Source organism: Paroedura picta, chromosome 6 (genome assembly GCF_049243985.1).
Source record: "Paroedura picta isolate Pp20150507F chromosome 6, Ppicta_v3.0, whole genome shotgun sequence".
Taxonomy (NCBI): domain Eukaryota; kingdom Metazoa; phylum Chordata; class Lepidosauria; order Squamata; family Gekkonidae; genus Paroedura; species Paroedura picta.
In genome coordinates, this window is record NC_135374.1 from 2203436 (window position 1) to 2226050 (window position 22615).

Sequence of the window (22615 nt, forward strand, 5' to 3'; positions counted from 1 at the left end):
GTTCTTGAGGGGTGGGGGGTGGATCTCAAAGGAATCCTGGGCTTTTGACCCACTGGCCGGCTTCCTCATATGACCCAACCTTTGGCTATTTCCCGAAGGAGCCCTGTTGGTTGGTCTGCCCCAGAACGGCTTGACTGGAGTCCAGGCGCACCTAAGAGGCCAACAAGAATTTTGGGGAAGAAGTTTTGGTGTGCCCAAACTCCCTTCCTCAGACACCTGGCTAGCGTCCCACTGAGGGCCGGGTTCTGTGTACCATCCGTGATGGATTGGCTTTTTAAAGGAGAGGAAAATTGTGCCAGCTCAGAGAAGGAATCGGCATGTGAGAATCAACGGGAGCCAGACTTTCCTTCCCCCTTTCCTTTGGCACTGCTGGTAGCCCCCCGCCCGCACCCGTGACCCCCCTCCCCCCCGGTCCTCAGCTCTCCCCTTGGACTGCAGCTCCAGCATCGATCAGGAGGTTAGCCGGAGCCGCTTTCTGGCTGATGCTCAGCACATGCATGCTCTCTCTCTCTCTCTCTCTCTCTCTCGCTCTCTCGCTCTGGCTCCCTCCCCATCCCCTCCCCTCCCCTCCCCTCCCGCGTGCTCGAGCAACCTGCATTAGGATCTGTTACAGCATCAGTCTACAAACTCCCTCCCAGAGCCGAGAGAAAGCGAGCGGCGGCAGTTCCGATCAGCTCCATTATCCTCCCCGGGCTGGTGCGGAAGGCCGGGAAGGAGCTGTCCGCCTGGGCCGGCCGGGCGCTGCAACGGCCTCGCCGCCGCCCTCTCCCGCGAAGCCGGCAGCGGCCTCCCTCCCTCCCTCCCTCCGTCTCCTTGCAGGCCGGGCTGGCGAGAGAGGATGAGGTGAGATGGGCCAAGCCTGCGGCCACTCCATCCTCTGCCGGAGCCAGCAGTACCAGCCGGCCGCCTCTGACATGTGAGTCGCTCTCTCTCTCTCTCTCTCTCTCTGGGCGGCCCTCGGCGCCGGGAGTTCCGGGACTTAAGGGGAATTGGGACGGGGTGGGGGGGGAGGGGGAGGAAGGCGGGAGGAGGGGGGAGGCCCCGCAGGACTGGAGCCCGGGCGGGGGCGGCGGCGGGACTTGGAAGCCGGGAAGGAAGAACAAAAGGGTTTGGAGAGCTGGGGAGGGGGAGAGAGAAGGGGAAGGGGGAGGAGAGCAGCCGCAGTTCCGCTCGGCAAAGAGACTCGGGCAGGAGACGGGCGGGCCGGGAGGAGGGGCGGGAGGGGCGGGGAGGAAGGAAAAGTTCTTCCTCGGAGGAGTCCGGCCAAGGGGGGGCTCTCCCGGGCGGCGCTGCCTCCGGCCGGTCCCCGAGCCAAGGGGAGAAGGCGCGCCGGCCGGTCCCCAAGCCGTTGCCGGGGCAACCAGGGATGCTGCTGCTGAGCATCCCACGCTGGCAGTCCGCCCAGGGCGCGCTGCGCTGTCGCTGTCCGCGGTGCTGAAGTCCCGGCCAGGCGCAGGCACGGGCACGCTGGCTGGCGAAGGGGAGGCAGGGCTGCCCGCGGCCAAAGGGCGACTGGCTGGAGACCAATAGCCCTGGGAGGACACCCCACCCCTCCCCTCCCCTCCCCACCCCCAGGATTCGTCGAAGGGGAGGGCCTGAACACCTCCCGGCTGCTTTGGTACTCTGGGCGCTGCTGTGGAAGTGGTGGCAGAGTTTGCTTCTGGCGAGGGGTGGTGAACTTGTGAGGTTGTGAAGGAGAGTGTGGGAAAGGCTGCTCTGCCACCCCTCCCCCAAAGAGCCTGGTGTTAAAACTGCGCAGAAAGTGCAAATGAGGGGCTGCAAAAAAGGTAAGGCAGGAAAGTCCCTGACTGAGATGAGCTGGCCTGTTCCAGGGTGTGTGAAAAGTGATATCGAGTCACACCTGACTTATGGCGACACCTGAAAGGGACCTTTGAGGCCAGCGAGAAGCAGAGGGGGTTGGCCATGGCCTTCCTCTGCAGAGCCTTCCTTGGGGGTCTCCCTCCCAAGCACTGACCCTGCTCAGCTTCCAACTCATGGTGATTCCAGCAAAGGGCTTTTGAGGCAAGTGGGAAAAAGATGATTGGCCATGGGCTTCCTCTGGAGAGGCTTCCTTGGGGGTCTCCAAGTACTGATCATGCTAAACTGCTCAGATCTGAGATGGGTTATACCACGCTGCCGTCCGTCCCACACTTTTCAATACACTCTTTATGAATTTATTCATTTGTGTGATTTATAGGCCATTTCCCCCCCTGGGATTCCAGGCAGATTTCTCAGTGTGAGGCAGAATGGCAAAAGTGATGCCAGAAGGGCTTGGGCTGTGGAACTCTGAAAATGAGCTGAAGTCTGAGAGAGAACTGAAACAATGCTGCAACCGAGCGCAGGCATTTAAACATGAAACATTAGGTGATAACAGAGATTACCTGGTCACAGCACACCTGAAGCAACAGGCTGTCACATAGTAAAGTCCCACAGACCCTATCCCCCCAAACCATTCCATCAGAGCATCTGAGCCGGTATCCGGGAGGGGCAGCTGTACAAACCAACATCTAAATCTAAATCTAAATCTAGATTAAAATCTAGATCTAGATCTAAAATCTAAAATCTAAAATCTAAAATCTAAAATCTAAAATCTAAAATCTAAAATCTAAAATCTAAAATCTAAAATCTAAAATCTTTATCTGCGTGGACCCACCCTTCCTATACAATTCAGGGTGTATAATAGTTTAACATAATAGATTGTTGTTGTTAGGTGCGAAGTCGTGTCCGATCCATTGCGACCCCATGGACAATGATCCTCCAGGCCTTCCTGTCCTCTACCATAATAGATTAACATAATAGATTAACAGCCAATAAAATCATGAAATCATTCCCATTCCCATTCCCAGTTCTGAGGGTGTGTGTTTGAGTTCTCAGCGTGGTCTTCCCTCGACTCCCTGCAGTGAGGCCAGCACTGCTGGATGGTTTCTCTGGGTGCCGACCATAAGTCTGGTGGAAACAGCTCTCTTTCAGCAGAGCATTCCACCAAACCGAAAAGTCCCATGTCACCTCATTTGGGCTGGGGAACCTAAGCAGATTTTGGTCTAATGATCTTAATGCTTTTTTTTATTGGGGGGGGGGTGTAAGGAAAGATCCCAGTTGTGTGAGAGCATAAAGAGACATCAAGAGGCTTCCAACTGAGGCTGACCCTGTGGATTAAGGATGCCCTAAGCCTCCTACTCCACAGCCTGGCTCAGGCCTTGCAAGTTTCCTCGATAGAGTCCATCCGTACCATGCAGGGGAAGGGCCGAAGCTCAGGGCGAGATCAGCTGCTTGGCATATCGAAGGTCCCTGGCTCAATCCCTGCAATTTCCAATTAAGAGACGGGAAAGCCCCGTGGCTGGCAGCCCAGATAGCTGCTGCCCGTCTGAGTGGACAATACTGACCTCGACTGGCTTACAGGCTGATTCATTATGAGGCAGGTTTGTATGTGTTGAGGGGCACGTGCCATTGGCCTGGTGGGAGGTGATGGGAAAGACCTCAGCTGAGGCTCTGGAGAAAAAGAATAGACAAGCTGCGTTGGGATGTGGAACACATCTTCTAGGGCGCCCCCTGGGACGGAAATGTTTACGGACGTGACGTCTGCAGCCCCACCCCAGTGAGTGCGTCAGGAGATGTGGGGAGGCTGAGGCACTGGCCAGGAAGCTGGCAGAGGCCATCTGGGGCCACCCTTGAGCCCATCTGGGGCCACCGCATGACCCACATGAAAGCTGTGGGGTGAGCCGATGCTTGTGAGGAGGCTGGGGCCATTGAGCTGCCACAGCACCCCACTCCTCTGGTCAGTCCTGCCCTCCACAGAGTGGGGCAGGCCGGGGAAGCGGGGAGACACTGCAGCTGCCAGAAAAGGGCTGCTGTGACAGGTAAGGAAGGGCAAGAGTGTGTGTGCAGGTGGGCATGGGGGTGTGTCTCTGAGGGAGGGGGGGAGGGACCAGGAAAGAGGCATAGGTGGGGGAGGCAAGCAGAGAGTGGGGAAAAGTGTTTGTGTGAAGGAGGGATTGAGGGAAGAGGTGTGGGGGAGAGACCGGTGTGGGGGAGAGAGAGGCAAGGAAGGGGGGGAAGGAGTGTGTGTGTACAGGGGGGGGGGCAGGATCATGAAGTCCCACAGCAGGTATGTGTTCCACATACCCTGCGATAGTTGGCCTATCACAAGCATTTATCCATAACTCACTCCCCCAAGTGGCTTACAAACGTATTTCCCTTCTTCTACCCACAACAGACACCCTGTAAGGTAGGTGGGGCTGAGAGGTCTGTGAGAGAACTGCTCTGTGAGAACAGCACTGAGAGGACTGTGACTAGCCCAAGGTCACCCAGCTGGCTGCATATGGAGGATTCTTCAGATCAGTCCACCACTCTTGACCATGACACCGTGCTGAGAGGGGCCCTGGTTTAGTGGTAGAGCTTCTGCTTGGCATCTAGAAGGTCCTGAGTTCAGTTCCAAGCATCTCCAGTTAAAATGATCCGGCAGGAGGTGATGGGAAAGACCTCGGACTGAGACCCTGAAGAACCGCTGCCAGTCTGCGTTAAGAACGACCTTGATGGACTGATGGCCGTAGTCAGTACAAAGCAGCTTCTTGTGTTCATGTCTCCCATTTCCTGCTGCCTTCCAATGTGCTTTGAATGTGACCAAAGTACAATCACCTCTGTTAACCTCTGTCTAGTCATTTTAGCCCAAATTACCATTGTGGAGTAGTGGTTAAGAAGAGCAGTTGTCCCTAACCTGGAGAACTGGGTTCAGTTCCCCACTTCTCCACATGCAGCTAGCCGGGTGACCTTGGGCTGGTCACAGTCCTGTTAGAGGTGTTCTCACAGAGCAGTTCTCTCAGAACTCTCTCAGCCTCACCTCCCTCACAGGGTGCCTGTTGTAGGGAGAGGAAAGGCGAATGGAAGCCGCTTTGAGACTCCTTTGGGAAGAGAAAAATGGGGTATAAAAAACAATTCTTCCTTTAAAAAAGCAATTGTGAATGGTGCATATGTTGTTGTTAGGTGCAAAGTCGTGTCCGACCCATCGCGACCCCATGGACAATGATCCTCCAGGCCTTCCTGTCCTCTCCCATTCCCCGGAGTCCATTTAAGTTTGCACCGACTGCTTCAGTGACTCCATCCAGCCACCTCGTTCTCTGTCGTCCCCTTCTTCTTTTGCCCTCAATCGCTCACAACTTTAGGCTCTTCTCCAGGGAGTCCTTCCTTCTCATGAGGGGGCCAAAGTATTTGAGTTTCATCTTCAGGATCTGGCCTTCTAAGGAGCAGTCTGGGCTGATCTCCTCTAGAACTGACCGGTTTGTTCTCCTCGCAGTCCAAGGGACTCGCAAGAGTCTTCTCCAGCACATGCATATGAGGGAAGCACAAGTATGTGCAGGAAAAAAATCACCATGGCCAAAGGATTTTTCAGCATGTAAATGCTCCCCCCTATAACGGCAGAGGGGGCCAGAGGTTGAGGGAGGACTCTTTGGCCCCTTCTCACATAAACAGAGTTAAATCGTTGGTTTTGTCCACCTCTCCTGGCCAGGAGTCAGCTCTCCAATCAGCGTGCCGAAATAGGCCACAACAACAGCAAGGCCCCGCAAAGAGAAAACGCCCACAGAATTCAGTTTCCCAGCGCCTGTGTTGCCCCACTCACAGCACCTGCCACACTTCCATGCGGCTGTGCGCATAGCTGAAAACTTTGGCAGGGCTGCACAGCTTGCCGAGGGAAGCTGGCTCCGTTCCCTACGACCTCTTTTTGTTTCTGTAAATATTCCAAATTGTGCAGCACAGACGGATGAATCCAAGCCCTCCGAACGGCGATCGCCTCTGTCTTCTAGCTTCAGGGACCGGCTGGCCTCGCGCCCCACGAGACTCGCCAGTACCGCTTCCCAGCGCGGAGAACTGTGACTTTACAGGGCATGTTGCCGTGTCGCCCTTCCCTGCAGCTCCGGAGACATTAATTGGAGCCTAAGCGACGCAAAAGCTCTTCTCTGCCACGGCTTAGATCATCACCGCTTAGCTCGTGTGGGCAGAAAAATCTGGTTTTCCCAGGAGTCAAAAGTGACACCGCTTTTCCTTCACGATAGAGACGTGCTGCTTAGTGGAGCAAGATAATGAAAAGAGAGGCAGCCTGCCGGTGGCCGGATCCGTGAAGTCTCCTTTTGCAGAGCTATGTCGATGGTCGGATCAGTCCCGGGGGGCCGGTTGCCCCTCTGGTCATGGGTGGCTCCAGGCATTTGTGTCCCCCTCCTCAGAGAAACAGACCCTCGCACATCATGGGGCTGCCCCAGCGCATTGATATATTGCATTCTCTATGCCAGGGGTAGTCAAACTGCGGCCCTCCAGATGTCCATGGACTACAATTCCCATGAGCCCCCTGCCAGCGAATGCTGGCAGGGAGCTCATGGGAATTGTAGTCCATGGACATCTGGAGGGCCGCAGTTTGACTACCCCTGCTCTATGCCCTGTCTCTTTCCCCAATGGGGACTCAAGAGCAACGAAGCTTACATTGCTTTCCTCTCCTTCATTTTCTGTGTCTCTGAAATTTTGAGCTCTGGCATAGTGCTTGAGGGCAGCACCAGATCCAATGGGATGAAATTAATGCAAAAGAAATTCCGTCTCAACCTCCGGAAGAAGTTCCTGACAGTCAGAGCGGTTCCTCAGTGGAACAGGCTTCCTCGGGAGGTGATGGGTTCTCCATATTTGGAGATTTTTAGACAGAGGCTAGAGAACCATCTGACAGAGAAGCTGATTCTGTGAAGGTCCAAGGGGGTGGCAGGTGACAGTGGATGAGCGATAGGGATGTGAGTGTCCTGCGTTGAGCAGGGGGTTGGACTAGATGACCCAGGAGGTCCCTTCCAACTCTAGGAATCTATGATTCTGGTTTTAGGGAACAGCTTTATGCTTTCCTACACCAACTACTTCATGGGCGTCGGAATCTGACTCCTATCACAAAGACACAGGCCACAGAAAGGAGTGGGAAGAAAAGGGGGTTGCAGGTGACAGTGGAGGAGCAATAAGGTTGTGAGTGTCCAGCACAGTGCAGAGGGTTGGACTAGATGGCCCCAGGAGGCCCCTTCCAACTCTAGGATTCTATGAGTCTATGACTCTATGAGCCAAAGCACCCTCAGTTCAAATCTTGGCTCAGCCATACATCTGCTGGTTGGGCTTCAGTGGGCCACTGACCCACAGCCTGGGGAGGGGGCGGTCCCCTATTTGCAAAAGGGGGATAAGTAACACAAGATTTTTGTAAGGATCAGTAAAATAGTGTCTGTGAGGCCCTTTGAACACTTTGAGAAAGTGCTATATAAATGCTACTGGAAGTATTACTGTTCTTTCATCGCAACAAGCCTGTGAGTTGGCAGCAGAAAAGAGCCGGAGTCCTGTGGCACTTAGAGGAGAACAACATTTGGGGCGGGGGGGGGAGCTTTCGTGAGTCACAGCTCACTTTTTCTGATGCAGCAGTTTCTGCAGGACTGAACGGTGACTCAGGAAATCTCCTTCCCTGCCACAGATTCGATTAATCTGGAAGATGCTACTGAACTCTTTTCCTCAGATAGACTTGTAAAGTGACCCATCTTAATCTACCCATGAGGCAGGTTAGGCTGTGCATATTAGGCAGATCCTAATAATTGAGGGTGGGACTAGATGGCCTGCATGGCCCCTTCCCACTCTGGGATTCTAGGAGTCTAGTTCAGCAGTGGAAGGGGCTGCCTAAGGAGGTGGGGAGCTCCCCCTCACTGGCCGTCTTCAAGCAGCGGCTGGACAGATCCTTCTCCTGGATGCTTGAGGCTGATCCTGCACTGAGCAGGGGGTGGGACTAGATGCCCTTTGTGGCCCCTTCCCACTCTGGTATTCTAGGAATCTTTGTGTGAGACCATCCCAAAGTCACCCAGGCAGTTCCCAGTATCTCATATCCTATCTTGTGCCCCTAACCACTCCACAACACTGCCTCACCTTGTCCATGCTGGACACCTCCTCAGGCAGCCCAAAAACATCTTCCATCAGGCACGGACATGCTGTGCCAAAGGTGGGCCAAAGGTGGCTCCTGGAGTGAAGGTCACCCATCACGGCACCCCAAAGAGCCCTTGTGGGGTGAGATCCTCATGCCCTCCTGTTGCCCCCTGGCCTTGGCAGGCTGATGAGTGGCTTGTATGGGTCCAAATTGTGGCAGAGGATCCTTTCTCAACTGCCCCGTCTGCTCCAGCCACCTCCTGACCCCTTGCCCGGAGGCCGGATGGGAGGCGGCACACAGAGGGACTTTCTCAGTCATGGCACCGATCCTCTGGTGCTCCTTCCCCCAGGGAGATCCATTGGCCTCTTCCTCGATGCCTTCCTCCAGCAGGTGAGGAATGACTTGTTTTGCTTGTTTATATCGGAGAGCCGTGGTGGGGTAAGGCTGAAAGAACGGTGGCCTTTAATTTGGGAAATCGAGTTCATTTCCCCACCCCCGCTCCCTTTTATTCACGTCCTTTTTGAAGGGAGGCCTCCAAAATGCACACAGGACTCCAGGTGGGGTCTGGCCGATGCAGCACTCAGTGGGACTGTGATGTGACGACATGAACCCCACAGAGGCCCTCCTAGCCCAAACCCACCATGGGCAACCAACCAGGGTCCAGCATCAACAAGACGGTTCATGGTGGGTCCGATTAGCCCGGGCCCAGATCTTGTGGGCTGCTCTTCTTCCAGACCCCCCCTGTGTGAAGATATCCCCCATCCTCTGTCCACAGCACCTCGCCGGCATTGGCGTGGGCCACACGAGAGTATAAACAGCTGCAAAGAAGACATCGGCTGCAACCCCGGAGGCCGAGGGGCCAGTGGGGGAACCTTCGTGCTCCCCGGCTGCTCTGCGGATGACCTGAATCAGCTTCCTTTTTGGCAAAAAGAAAAGGACATCAAAGGAGGGATCAGCATGAAGCTGCGGAGTAGGAAAGAGTGAGGAAATCTCATAGAGGGCAATTTGTCTCCAGCAGGGCAGGAAAATCTCCACAACACAGAAAAGGCCCCTCTGTAGAACAGAATCATAGAGTTGGAAGGGCACTCCAGGGTCATCTAGTCCACCCCCTGCAGAATGCAGGGAATTCACAAGTACCTGCCCACCCACAAAAAGGAATGTCACTGCTGGGCATGCAGGACGAGCGGTTTGCAATCGCCTTCCTTTCCTCTCCCCTCTACAGACACCCTGTGAGGTAGGGGAGGCTGAGAGAGCTCTGACAGAACTGGGACTGGTCCAGGGTGACCCAGCTGGTTGCCTGTGGAGTAGGAGTGAGTGATCAAATCTGGTTTTCCAGATGAGATTTTGCTGCTCTGAACCATGACACCGTGCTGGCTTTCGGATTCTAGGTTCAATCCCCGGCATCTCCAGTTGAAGGGACCAGGCAGGAGGGGAGGGGAGAGACTTCTGCCAAGACCTGCAGGGCAGCTGCCAGTTGAGTAGATGCTGCTGACCTTGATGGGCCATTGATCTATTTCAATATAAGGCAGATTCATGTGCCTTGGGGAGGGGCCACGGCTCAGAGCACCTACTTGGCATGCAGGAGGTCCTAGGTTCAAGTCCCTGGCATCCCCAGAAAAGGATCAGATGGGTGGGGATGTGAACGAGAAAGTCCCCTGCCAGGGAATACATGGAAGGGGCCACGGTTCAGTGGCAGGGCATCAATGACGGAGGTAAGCTCCGCCCCTGCCACAGATTTTGTTTATCTTGAAGGAGGTCTCTTCACTTCCTACAGACAGACTTAGGGTCAGTCTTTGGGAGGGAAATTTCCAGGGAAGCTCTGCAGAGGAAGGCCAAGGCCAACCCCCTCTGCTCCTCCCTTGCCCGGAGAGCCCCTTGCTGGGGTGGGGGGGGGCAGAAGTGGGAAGCTGAGCAGGGTCAGTGCTTGGGAGGGAGACCCCCAAAGAAGGCTCTGCAGAGGAAGGCCAAGGCCGACCCCCTCTGCTCCTCCTTTGCCCTGAGAGCCCCTCTTGCTGGGGGGGGGGCAGAAGTGGGAAGCTGAGCAGGGTCAGTGCTTGGGAGGGAGACCCCCAAGGAAGGCTCTGCAGAGGAAGGCCAAGGCCAACCCCCTCTGCTCCTCCCTTGCCCGGAGAGCCCCTTGCTGGGGGGGGGGGGAGGCAGAAGTGGGAAGCTGTGGAGGGTCAGTGCTTGGGAGGGAGACCCCCAAGGAAGGCTCTGCAGAGGAAGGCCATGGCCGACCCCCTCTGCTCCTCCCTTGCCCTGAGAGCCCCTTTCTGGAGTCACAATGTCACTTGCAGCTTGGCAGCATTTCGGACACCCAGTTAGAAAGTTCTGTGTGGCCTTAGGGAAATCTCTGCTTCTCTCCGTAAGGCCGGATCCCTCAGATTCATCTGATAAGCCGCTCCACTTTCCTCTAGTACAAGGAATCATCCATGGAGCCAAAGATTTCTTCCACTGCATTCTGTGGAACAGATTTCTAGGATCCAACCCCCCAAAACTCTTAAACTTCTACCCGACAGCATAAGGAGACTGCAATTTATTCTGCAAACGTGCAGAAGGAGTCCTCTTCACTTTGAGATCTTCCAGAAGAGCAATAGAGGAAAGGAAGGGCTAAAACGTGCTCACTTGATCGACTCTGCACGGCAGACTCAGGATTTGCTTGGGGGATGTTCCATGAGGGATCTGCCAGGCACGGTTCATGAATTTAATGGAACGTACGGCGGGAGGGAGATCGTAATGAATTGTTTTGCCTGCAGGCAGCGTGTTTAAATAATATTAATTGCCACCCACCAACGTCCTGGGGGTTTTGCTCATCTTCCAAGGGGCAACCCTCTCCCGGATGTCTGCTTGGAATTTAGTTCCTTACTGTAGGTGTAGACGCAGCCCTGCTAGGGGGGGGGGTGAGCCCACGGTCCTTGGACATGCCCCCTCGGGGTGGTCCTGCCTGGGTTCAGCAGCGGGAGGGGGAGATGGCCAAGAAGTACCGGCGTGTGGCTGAGGGATCGTTGCACGGAAGATGATTAAAGCAAAGAGTGAAACATCCAGGCAGGCTGTCATGTATTTATGCAGCACGGAGACACCTGTTATCGGAGCAATTATGCTTAATAAATGAGCTGCAATACAGCACAGCTCCCCCCCCCCCCAGTGGAATCAGTGCTTTATTGGAGTGAACCAAAAACCCCCAACGGCCTTTGTGCATTGTGCATTGTGAAGGGAGTGCATTCCCCACCAGGTAGATGTCGTGCAGTTCGAGGGATGAACACAAAGCTGCCGACAAGACAGGGCTCCAACTCTGGGTTGGGATATTGCTGGGGGTTTGGGGGAGGAGCTGGAAGAGGGCGGGGCTTGGGGAGGGAAGGGAAGGGGGCTGGCAGGGGGCTCCTGGGAATTGTAGTCCATGGACATCTGGAGGGCCGCAGTTTGGCTACCCCTGGGCTAGACCCATGGCAAGTGCCTGGAATCCAGGGGCAATGCCCCCCACTGCCCCCGTGTTTGAGGCCCGGGGGGGGGGGAGAGACTCCTCCCTATGGCACGTCTATTGTGCTACCCCTGCAGTCACCTGAGTGCCTTGGCCGGAGAACCGAACCTGTGCAGAAAAGAATGCCTACCCGAAGAGACATGCAGGAAGGGTTGCCTATTGTAGGACAAATTCAGCTTGGCAGGCAGGAGGTTCCCGGTTCAATCCCTGGCAGCATCCCCAGTGAAAAGGACCGGGCAGGAGGGGATGGGGAAGACCTCTGCCTCGGACTCCGGGGAGCTGCTGCCATCTGAGGAGACAAGACTGACCTGGACGGACCAGGGGTCTGATTCAGTAGAAGGGAGCTACACACATCCGTCAGGGTTTCATGGCCTTCGTTTCTACAGGAAACCTTACGGCACAGCCTCTTCAGAAAGACAGAAGCTGCCCTGCTTTGCAGACACCCCCCCCCCTCTGCATTTGTGCAAAGCCAGATTTGCAACTTAAAGCAATGAGCCAGGTGCTGTGCAGGGCGGGGAGGGGGGGGGGAGGGTGGCTTCTGTACACACCCTTTACAAGAGAAACATCCTTTGTCAGATCCACAATGGGGTGATTTCAGGAAACAAAGGAGACAATTGTCTGCTTCCCGGCTTCTGACAATGAAGTCGTCATGTCTCTGCTTGGAGCTCAGCTCTGTCATCCGCTGTGAAAGCCAGCCCCCAACGTCTCCCAAGGGGTGGTGAGGTGGGGGCAATGCTGCTGCTGTTGCTGCTGGGCCTAGGGCACTGACCACTACGAGACCGCCTGCCTTGGCCTTGGCCCCAAAGTCGTCCCTTCCGCTCCACCCCCTGGAGTCTCAGCCTCTGCGAAACAAGACTGGCAGGAGGCCAAGGGGAAGGGGCTTCTCCTCCGTGGCCCCCGTCTTGCAGAATATAACAATGGTCAGGCATAGGGATGGGACGAGAGAGTCCGGCTAAGGGCATGGCTGCTCCAAGAGGAAGACGAGTTGGTTCTTAGATGCTGCTTTTCACTACCCGAAGGAGTCTCCAAGTGGCCTGCAGGAGTCCAGTCTTCGGATTGGGGCACCTCCAGACCCATGCTCCACGCCCAGTGCGCTGTGTCCAAAACGGGTCATGTTGGAACCCTTCTTTAGACATGCTTTACAAGTTATGGCTTCCATTTTCGGATGGTTGATTTTTAATTTTTTTCTATTGGATGACTTGTTCTTTTTAAAAGAAAACTTTTGAAACAAACCGTGTACACCGAAGTTGCCGAAAGAGTGGCGTTAGAAGAGACCCGGCATTCTGAAAGATAATTGCGGGAGGGTGGCCGTGTCGGCCTGCAGGACAGCAGCGAAGCTGGAGCCCGAGAACTTGACAGACAGACAAAATGTTCAGGGCATGAGTTTTCGGAATCAAAACTCCCCTCCCTTGTATCCGACAACAGAGCCTTGACTCTTGAAACCTTATTTCTGCCCCCTCCGGAATCTTGTTAATCTCTAAGGAGATACAGGATTTGATCTAGGATTATTAATTTAAAAAAATAGTGATCCAAATGAACAAGGGTCCCCCTCCCCCTGAGAGAGTCCCCCCTTGCATTGAGCTCTCCCGCCCCCTCTGCTTCCCCGTTCTTTTCTCTCAGGCTGGCCCTTCAGCCCCATACCCACTGGAAAGGCCTGGCTCTGTTCCAGATTCATTCAGACTCATCACAAGGCTGAAACAAGGCAGTTCACGGAAGGTACAGATGAAGGTGCCTTCTCCTGAATCAGACGCTCAGTCCATCAAAGTCAGCCTTGTCTACTCAGGCTGTCAGCTGCTCCCAAGGGTCTCACACAGAGGTCTTTCCCATCCCCTCCTGCCTGGTCCTTCTAACTGGAGATGCTGCCAGGGATTGAACCTGGGACCTTCTGCAGGCCAAGCAGAGGCTCTTCCCCTGAGCCAGGGTCTCAGGCTGAGGTCTTCCCGCTTCCCTCCTGCCTGGTCCTTTCAACTGGAGCTGCTGCTGGGGATTGAACCTGGGACCTTCTGCAGGCCAAGCAGAGGCTGTGCCCCTGAGCCATGTCCCCTGCCCATAGTTCTCCAAATAGTTCTCCAAATGGGTCCACCCTTCAGAACATCCACTTTCTCCATGGGAACGAACCTGGGTAGTCGGGAGACTAGCCAAATCGATTTGGCTCTCTTGTAGCCTATGGAGCCGCCAAAGTCTATGGGAAACTGCCTATTCAGTGCTCTGGTTGGGGTAGAGACACAAAGCTGCAAAATTGGGGATCATTTTGAATTAGTGTCTCCCCTTCCTCAAATTTGCAGAAGAACACAGTGCATTCGCTTTCTAAAAACTTTCTAAAAACAGCTAGTGGGTAGCAGGTGGTAGCCAGTGTGGTGTCGTGGCTCAGAGCAGCTGTCCTCCTCCACCTGCCAACAGGGTGAACTTGGGCTTGTCGCAGTCCTGATAGAGCTGTTCTCACAGAGCAGTGCTGTCATAGCTTTCTCGGCCCCACCGACCTCACAGGGTGTCTGTTGTGGGGAGAGGAAGGGAAGGCAACTATAAGCCGCTTTGAGACTCCTTCGGGTAGAGAAAAGCGGCATTTAAGAACCAACTCTTCTTCCTCTTCAGTAATATCAGGGCTCTCTCAGCCTCCCCTCCCTCACAGGGTGTCTGTTGTGGGGAGAGGAAAGGGAAGGCAATTATAAGCTGCTCTGAGACTCCTTCTAATAAAGTGAGGTATCGAAACCAACCCTTCTTCTTTAGACGAAAGTTAGCCCTCTGCGTCTGTGGTTTGTCTAGATGACCTCATGGGTCACTTCCAAACCACAGTTCCATGGAGATCGGGGCTATGATGTGTGTGTGTGTGTGTGTGAGTGTGTGTGTGCTACTGTGTGTGTGCTTCTCCATGGCAACAGAAGGAAAACCAAGAGGAATCGGTTTAAATTGCAACACAACAGACTTAAGTGATGTTCCTGCCTGGGCGAGTCCTCCAGGGAAATCGTGGGGCTGCCACTTACAAGAAGGTTTAATAAAACAGGGTGGATAAAGAGCTGCCTGATATTATCCCCTGAAAGCCTGGCCCATATTTTAAGAGGCAGGGGAGGGAGGCTGCAGAGCGGGGTCTGTGCTCGGAAGAACTCTCTCTGTGCTTTGCTTTGGATTCTGTCAGGGCATGAAGCTGCATAGGAGCCGATCCTATGAGCTGAGAACCCTTTTTGGTGGGCCCCACAGGTGGCCTCAGGTGTGGGCCTGACCCCTGGGCACAGGACAAACAGGGGAATTTCTTCCCCCTTTTGTACAGTGCAAGTACTTGTCTGCCACCAGGGTGTGGTGTTTGAGAGCGGCAGCCTCTAATCTAGAGAAACGGGGTTAATTCCACATTCCTCCTCCCCCTGAAGGCTGACAGGTGTCCTTGGGCCAGTCACAGTTCTCTCTGAGCTCTCTCAGCCCCACCTCCCTCACAGGGTGTCTGTTGTGGGGAGAAGAAGGGAAGGCGACTGGAAGCCGTTTTGAGACTCCTCCAGGTACTAAAAAGCAGGATATGGAAACCAACTCTTCTTCGAATTTGCACCCTGTCTTCTCACAAAGGTTCAAAGTGGCAGGCAGTCTTTTACTCATAAGGAAGGCCCACTCCTCAGATTCAAAACACAGCTAAAAAGCAACCCAATGCCCAAATGAAAACCCAAAATTAGCCAATTGCCCCCAGGTCCTTTATGTCAGGTCCCACCTTCCAAAGCGGCTGTTTTCTCCAGGGGACTGATCTCCCAGGTTGTGCCACCTGCAGAGCCCTAAAAGGTCTGGGGCCAGCGTACCTGCAGGGCTGCCGTTTCCCTTTTAACCCCCCCAAGAGCACTAAGAGCTTCACAGCAGGATTCCCAGGAGGTCCCTTCCAACTCTATGATTCTGTGATTCTGTGATTCTGTGATTCTGTGATTCTGAGATTCTGAGATTCTGTGATTCTGAGATTCTTCTATGATTCTGTGATTCTATGAACCAGGCACAGGGCCTTTCTGACTCTGCCCCCAGCCCGTTAAAATGAGCTCCCAGGAGAGATCAGGGCCCGGAGGGACCTTAAACACTCCCGCTGGGGCTGCAAGACCCAGTTCTGCTGGGGTCAGAAATATCACCCGTCATGAAAGCTGGCCTGGCTGCTAGGGGAGGAGGGAGAAGAGAGAGGTGAGCTCCTGCCAACCTCCCCCGTCTTAGGGGGGGGCAGGATTGCAGCAGTTGGGACGTTTTAAAGTTTTACCTTTAATATGTGTTCCAGTGCTGCCACCCGCCCTCAGCATTGCAAGGTCTGGAGATAAATAAAATATTATTATTATTCCCAAGACTCTGTCACTGCTCCTTGCTGAGAGGTTGCCGAATGCCTGTCTCTAGACCACACACCACACACCATCCACGGCCGAAGGAGAGCCAAGCTGGCTTAGCTGCCGAAATGTTGTGAGATCGAGCCAGCCTGGCTCACCTAGGTCAGGGCAAAAGACACACAGAGGTGATTTTGTCGCGGCCGCCTCTGCGCAGCAGCCTGGGTCTTAGTTCCTGATCTCCGTCCCCTCCAAGGACGAACCAGTGCCGACCCGGCTTGGCGTCCCGGGTCTGAGACTAGCCTGGTTACTGGGTCAGAGCTCTCCGCATCGGCCTGCAAAACAAGGCAGCTTCTCTCCCGAGGAAGACTTTCTTTCTTTGCAAGGAGATAAAGATGTCTGGCTTCTGCCACCCGCATGAGCCGTCCCTCTCGCCCACACCCACCAGCCTCTGCCGGGGCAGCCCGTGGGAGCGTCTGTCCTTCAGCCACCGAGAGCGTTCGCATAGCAGCAGAGCTGGCAGGCCGGCACAGTGGGACGCCAGCACATGGATTAATAAACGGATGGAGAAAACACACTGGAAGGGGGGGGCAGAGATGGGGGCCGCTCCCTCCGCCGCTTGCCGAAAAGATTTTCCCGTCCTGTCAGCCACGACAAACCCACTGGGTCTCTTCTGGCAGGCGGCCACTTCTGATTCCAGCTCGGGGGGAGCGCTGGGCACAATTAGAGCTCACCATGCTGGAAGCCCTCCACAGGTGGCTGCACGTGGGACCCCCCCCCCATTCGGCCACGAGCAGAAGCAACAGCAGGAGGAGGCAAGCCTGGTGTCGGGGTGCCAACCAGGTGGGAGGAGATCTCCTGTGATTACTACTGATCTCCAGGCGGCAGACGTAGAATTATAGAATCCCAGAGTGGGAAGGGGCCACAAAGGCCATCTAGTCTCACCCTCTGCTCAGTGCAGGATCATCCTCAAGCATCCAGGAGAAGGATCCGTCCAGCCACTGCTTGAAGAAGGCCAGTGAGGGGGAGCTCCCCACCTCCTTAGGCAGCCCCTTCCACTGCTGAACTAGACTCCTAGAATCCTAGAGTGGGAAGGGGCCATGCAGGCCATCTAGTCCCACCCCCTGCTCAGTGCAGGATCAGCCTCAAGCATCCAGGAGAAGGATCTGTCCAGCCGCTGCTTGAAGAGGGCCAGTGAGGGGGAGCTCCCCACCTCCTTAGGCAGCCCCTTCCACGGCTGAACTAGACTCCTAGAATCCTAGAGTGGGAAGGGGCCATGCAGGCCATCTAGTCCCACCCCCTGCTCAGTGCAGGATCAGCCTCAAGCATCCAGGAGAAGGATCTGTCCAGCCGCTGCTTGAAGACGGCCAGTGAGGGGGAGCTCCCCACCTCCTTAGGCAGCCCCTTCCCCTGCTGAACTAGACTCCTAGAATCCTAGAGTGGGAAGGGGCCATGCAGGCCATCTAGTCCCACCCCCTGCTCAGTGCAGGATCAGCCTCCAGCATCCAGGAGAAGGATCTGTCCAGCCGCTGCTTGAAGACGGCCAGTGAGGGGGAGCTCCCCACCTCCTTAGGCAGCCCCTTCCCCTGCTGAACTAGACTCCTAGAATCCTAGAGTGGGAAGGGGCCATGAGGCCATCTAGTCCCACCCCCTGCTCAGTGCAGGATCAGCCTCAAGCATCCAGGAGAAGGATCTGTCCAGCCGCTGCTTGAAGACGGCCAGTGAGGGGGAGCTCCCCACCTCCTTAGGCAGCCCCTTCCCCTGCTGAACTAGACTCCTAGAATCCTAGAGTGGGAAGGGGCCATGCAGGCCATCTAGTCCACCCCCTGCTCAGTGCAGGATCAGCCTCCAGCATCCAGGAGAAGGATCTGTCCAGCCGCTGCTTGAAGACGGCCAGTGAGGGGGAGCTCCCCACCTCCTTAGGCAGCCCCTTCCACGGCTGAACTAGACTCTAGAATCCTAGAGTGGGAAGGGGCCATGCAGGCCATCTAGTCCACCCCCTGCTCAGTGAAGGATCAGCCTCCAGCATCCAGGAGAAGGATCTGTCCAGCCGCTGCCTGAAGACGGCCAGTGAGGGGGAGCTCCCCACCTCCTGAGGCAGCCCCTTCCACTGCTGAACTAGACTCCTAGAATCCTAGAGTGGGAAGGGGCCATGCAGGCCATCTAGTCCCACCCCCTGCTCAGTGCAGGATCAGCCTCAAGCACCCAGGAGAAGGATCTGTCCAGACACTGCTTGAAGACAGCCAGTGAGGGGGAGCTCCCCACCTCCTTAGGCAGCCCCTTCCACGGCTGAACTAGACTCCTAGAATCCTAGAGTGGGAAGGGGCCATGCAGGCCATCTAGTCCCACCCCCTGCTCAGTGCAGGATCAGCCTCCAGCATCCAGGAGAAGGATCTGTCCAGCCACTGCTTGAAGACAGCCAGTGAGGGGGAGCTCCCCACCTCCTTAGGCAGCCCCTTCCACGGCTGAACTAGACTCTAGAATCCTAGAGTGGGAAGGGGCCATGCAGGCCATCTAGTCCACCCCCTGCTCAGTGCAGGATCATCCTAAAGCATCCAGGAGAAGGACCTGTCCAGCCGCTGCTTGAAGACGGCCAGTGAGGGGGAGCTCCCCACCTCCTTAGGCAGCCCCTTCCACTGCTGAACTAGACTCCTAGAATCCTAGAGTGGGAAGGGGCCATGCAGGCCATCTAGTCCACCCCCTGATCAGTGCAGGATCATCCTAAAGCATCCAGGAGAAGGACCTGTCCAGCCATTCCTGCAGATCCTCTCCTCTGCTGCCCACAGGAACCTTTGCCTGCCCTCCTCCAAGTGCCAACCTTTCCAGTATTTCAAGAGAGCCACCCTGTCCCTTCTCAGCCTCTTCTCCAGGCTGACCATTCCCAGGTCCCTCCGCCTTCCCTCCGAGGGCTCAGTCCCCAGTCCCAGATTCTCCTCCTCGCTCTTCTCTGCACCTTCTCCAGTTTGTCCACGTCCTTTTGGAACTGCCCCCAGGACTCCAGGTGGGGTCTGACCAAGGCGGTGTAGAGGGGGATGATGTCTTTTTGACATCAGTTCCCCTGGAGAAAATGGCCCAAGCGACCGTCCAGCCTTATTTCCCACTGAAGCCCCTCCCGCCCCAAACCCTCCCCTCCTTTGGTGCCTTCCTCCAAATCTCCAGGTCTTTCCCAACCCAAAGCTAGCAGTTCTGGCCAGGTGCCTTTGGGGAGTGGAAGGCAAGCAAAGTCCAGCTCCGGACCAGCCAGGCTGCAGCCACGCCCCGAATCTCAAAACGAGGCCTTTGTCTGAAACGCATTCTTTCAAAGCAACGAAAAGCTTGAATCCTTATTCCCCCTAAGACGGGGGAACATGCATTTTTAATGTCAGCTCTGGTCTTTAAAAACATTCTTCTGTCTAAAGTGCCCAAGAAAGGATTGGCACGGCGCTGGATTATTAGATATAAATAAAAGGCAGCTCTGCCCGGGAGCATTCCCTTGAAAGGTCCCTGGCATACGGGCCATTAACATGCCAGCAGCCTTGCCCTGCGAGACGCCTGGCGCCTGAGTGGGGCAGCCGATAAACTGCCAGGCGCCATCTTTGCCAGGGGAAAAGAGCCAGAGTCTGGGGGCACCTTCAGTTTGTGGCAGGGGGGGAGCTTCCAGGAGTCCCTGCTCTCTTCTTCAGCTGCAGCCAGAATGGGCGCCTATTCGTCCTTCTACCAGGGAGGTAGATAGAATCATAGAATCATAGAGTGGGAAGGGGTCCTACAGGCCATCTAGTCCAACCCTCTGCTCTACGCAGGATTAGCCGTAAGCATCCTAAAGCATCCAAGAAAAGTGTGTATCCAACCTTTGCTTGAAGACTTCCAGTGAGGGGGAGCTCACCACCTCCTTAGGCAGCCTATTCCACTGCTGAACTACTCTGACTGTGGAAATTTTTTTCCTGATATCTAGCCTATATCGCTGTACTTGAAGTTTAAACCCATTACTGCGTGTCCTCTCCTCTGCAGCCAGCAGAAACAGCATCCTGCCCTCCTCCAAGTGACAATCTTTCAAATACTTAAAGAGGGCTATCATGTCCCCTCTCAACCTCCTTTTCTCCAGGCTGAACATTCCCAAGTCCCTCAACCTATCTTCATAGGGCTTGGTCCCTTGGCCCCAGATCATCTTCGTCGCTCTCCTCTGTACCCTTTCAATTTTATCGACGTCCTTCTTGAAGTGAGGCCTCCAGAACTGCACACAGTACTCCAGGTGTGGTCTGACCAGTGCCGTATACAATGGGACTATGACATCTTGTGATTTTGATGTGATGCCCCTGTTGATACAGCCCAAAATGGTATTTGCCTTTTTTACCGCTGCATCACACTGCCTGCTCATGTTTAGTTTACAATCCACAAGTACCCCCAGGTCTCGTTCACACACAGTGCTACCTAGAAGCGTATTCCCCATCCAGTAGGCATGCTTTTCATTTTTCTGACCCAGATGCAGAACTTTACACTTATCTTTATTAAATTGCATCTTGTTCTCATTTGCCCATTTTTCCATTGTGCTCAGATCTCGTTGAACTCTATCTTCCGGAGTATTTGCCAGTCCTCCCAATTTGGTGTCATCTGCAAACTTGATGAGTAGTCCCTCCACCCCTTCATCTAGATCATTAATAAATGTTAAAAAGTACCCTGCTACTCACCTCTCTCCAGTCTGATGAAACACCATTGACAACAACGCTTTGAGTGCTTTGAGATCGAGAAAGGCAGCCGTGTGAGTCTGGCTGGAGCAGCACAAAACAGCCAGAGTCCTGCAGCCTCTTCAAGACTAGCCAAATTGGGGGCAGGGGAGGAGCTTTCCTGAGTCAGGGCTCTCTTCTTCAGAGACGGCTAGAAACGGAGTCCATCTGTCCTTACATCTTAGAGAGTGGAGTGACTTCAGATGCCGAATGACAACAGCAGGTGAATGACAATAATAAATATATATATATTTAAAAACCCTTTATTCTCGTAGTCTTCCCCCCTTTCTGGTAGCTCAGGGCGGGTGTGACTAGATTTGGTGTGCTATGCAGACAGGAAGTCAGTGTGGCGAAATCAGCATTGGTGGTGAGACAGGAAGCCAAGCTCTTGCTTCAGTCCAGGAGGGTGCATTGTCCTGAGCCTCTTTATCAGTGAGAATTCTTCTGAAGAGACCCGCTCCTCTTGGGTCAGCAGCTGACCGTCCTGGAAGGTTAAAACGTGCCCCCACTATGCTTTGATGGATTGCTTGATTAGATTTATAGCCCGCCCCTCCCAGAACGTTGAATGTTGTGGTGTCTAATGCCACCGGGTGGCACAGAGTGTTGGACCGAAGGGGCTGCTGACCTGAGCCAACCGGCTTCTCTTATGTGCCTCAACTGGCCCTGTGGGGTGTCGAGGTCCCAGCCCCCCCAGAGCCCAGCTCAGGCCTGCAGTCTAGCCAGGCCCCGGCCGTCGTGGCACAGCAGCATCTAGGGCACCAGCCCAGGTTGTGGCCGATCGAAAACATTCACTTGCAACAACACCATGGAACCTAAGCCAAAATGACAAGTGCTTGCCCAGAGGAACTCAAAGCAGACTAAATTTAGAGCGGGAGAGACCAGGGGAAGGGCGGCCGGGTGCACAGCAGGGGCCCCAAAAGGACTCTTGGGAGCGAACGGAAGGAGGCTTTTCTGGCTGGGGATGCAGGTGAAGGGACTGTGGCTCAGGGGCAGAGCCTCTGCTTGGCCTGCACGAGGTCCCCGGTTCAATCCCCGGCAGCATCTCCAGTTAGAAGGACCAGGCAGGAGGGGAGGGGAAAGAAATCTGCCTGACACCCTGGAGAAGTATGGGAAGGGACCATGACTCGGTGGTTAAGCATCTCCTTAGCTTGCAGATGGTCCCCGGTTCAATCCCCGGCATCTCCAGTTAAGAGGACCAGGCAGAAGGGGATGGGAAAGACCTTGGCCTGAGACCCTGGCTCAGTGGCAGAGCCTCTGCTTGGCCTGCAGAAGGTCCCAGGTTCAATCCCCGGCATCTCCAGTTAGAAGGACCAGGCAGGAGGGGATGGGAAAGACCTTGGCCTGAGACCCTGGCTCAGTGGCAGAGCCTCTGCTTGGCCTGCAGAAGGTCCCAGGTTCAATCCCCGGCATCTCCAGTTAGAAGGACCAGGCAGGAGGGGATGGGAAAGACCTTGGCCTGAGAACCTGGCTCAGGGGCAGAGCCTCTGCTTGGCCTGCAGAAGGTCCCAGGTTCAATCCCCGGCATCTCCAGTTAGAAGGACCAGGCAGGAGGGGAGGGGGAAGACCCTTTTCTGCCTGAGAGATTGGATTAGGGTTGCCAACTCACGCTTGGGGAATTCTGGAGATTTAGGATGAAGCCCAGGGAAGGTTGAGTTCCCGAAGGAGAGGGACCTCCCCAGGGCATAATACCCGCCGGCCAAAGCAGCCATCCTCTCCAGGGGACCTGCTCCCTGCTGCCTGAGGCCACTTGGAATCCCCAGAAAACTCCAGATGCCACCTGGAGGCTGGCAACCCTGGTTACCCCCCAGTTTTGTTTTCAGGAGCTGTGCTGTGACGGTCCGTCGCCCTCGGAGGGGGGGGGAAGGGAGCGACGCTGTCTTTGCTGTCTCTTTCTCTGCCCCCTGTGGCCGAAACCAGGGGTGGTCAAAGGATGGCACCATTCCCATGAGCGTGCTGGCAGAGGCTCATGGGAATTGTAGTCCAGGCCCAACTGGAGAGCCACAGTTTGGCCACCCTTGGGGGACTAGCAGAACTGCATGTTGGAGAGTTTCTCAGCTCTGGACTGAGAAAAACCCGCAGGAATTCCAATGGGGTGTGACACCCTAGAGCCCATCTACCCAGGTGGTCCTTTTCTCCAGAGCACTGTTCTCCCCGCCCCAAATTCTGCCCACTCCTGGCTCCACCCCCAAAGTCTCCAGGTCTTTCCCAGCCCAGAGCTGGCAACCCCGGGCAAAGCCTTCTGCAGGCCTCT

General features: G+C 55.2%; 1 protein-coding gene across 1 annotated transcript in view; it reads left to right on the forward strand.

The window, feature by feature from the left end:
- The first annotated feature begins 620 nt into the window (after positions 1 to 620).
- Positions 621 to 22615, forward strand: part of LOC143839312 (cGMP-dependent 3',5'-cyclic phosphodiesterase-like) — a 273064-nt gene continuing 251069 nt past the window's right edge. The window contains exon 1 of the mRNA XM_077341146.1: positions 621 to 916. Within this exon, the coding sequence (XP_077197261.1) occupies positions 849 to 916 (68 nt within the window). The 5' untranslated portion in view covers positions 621 to 848. The remainder of the gene's footprint in view (positions 917 to 22615) is intronic.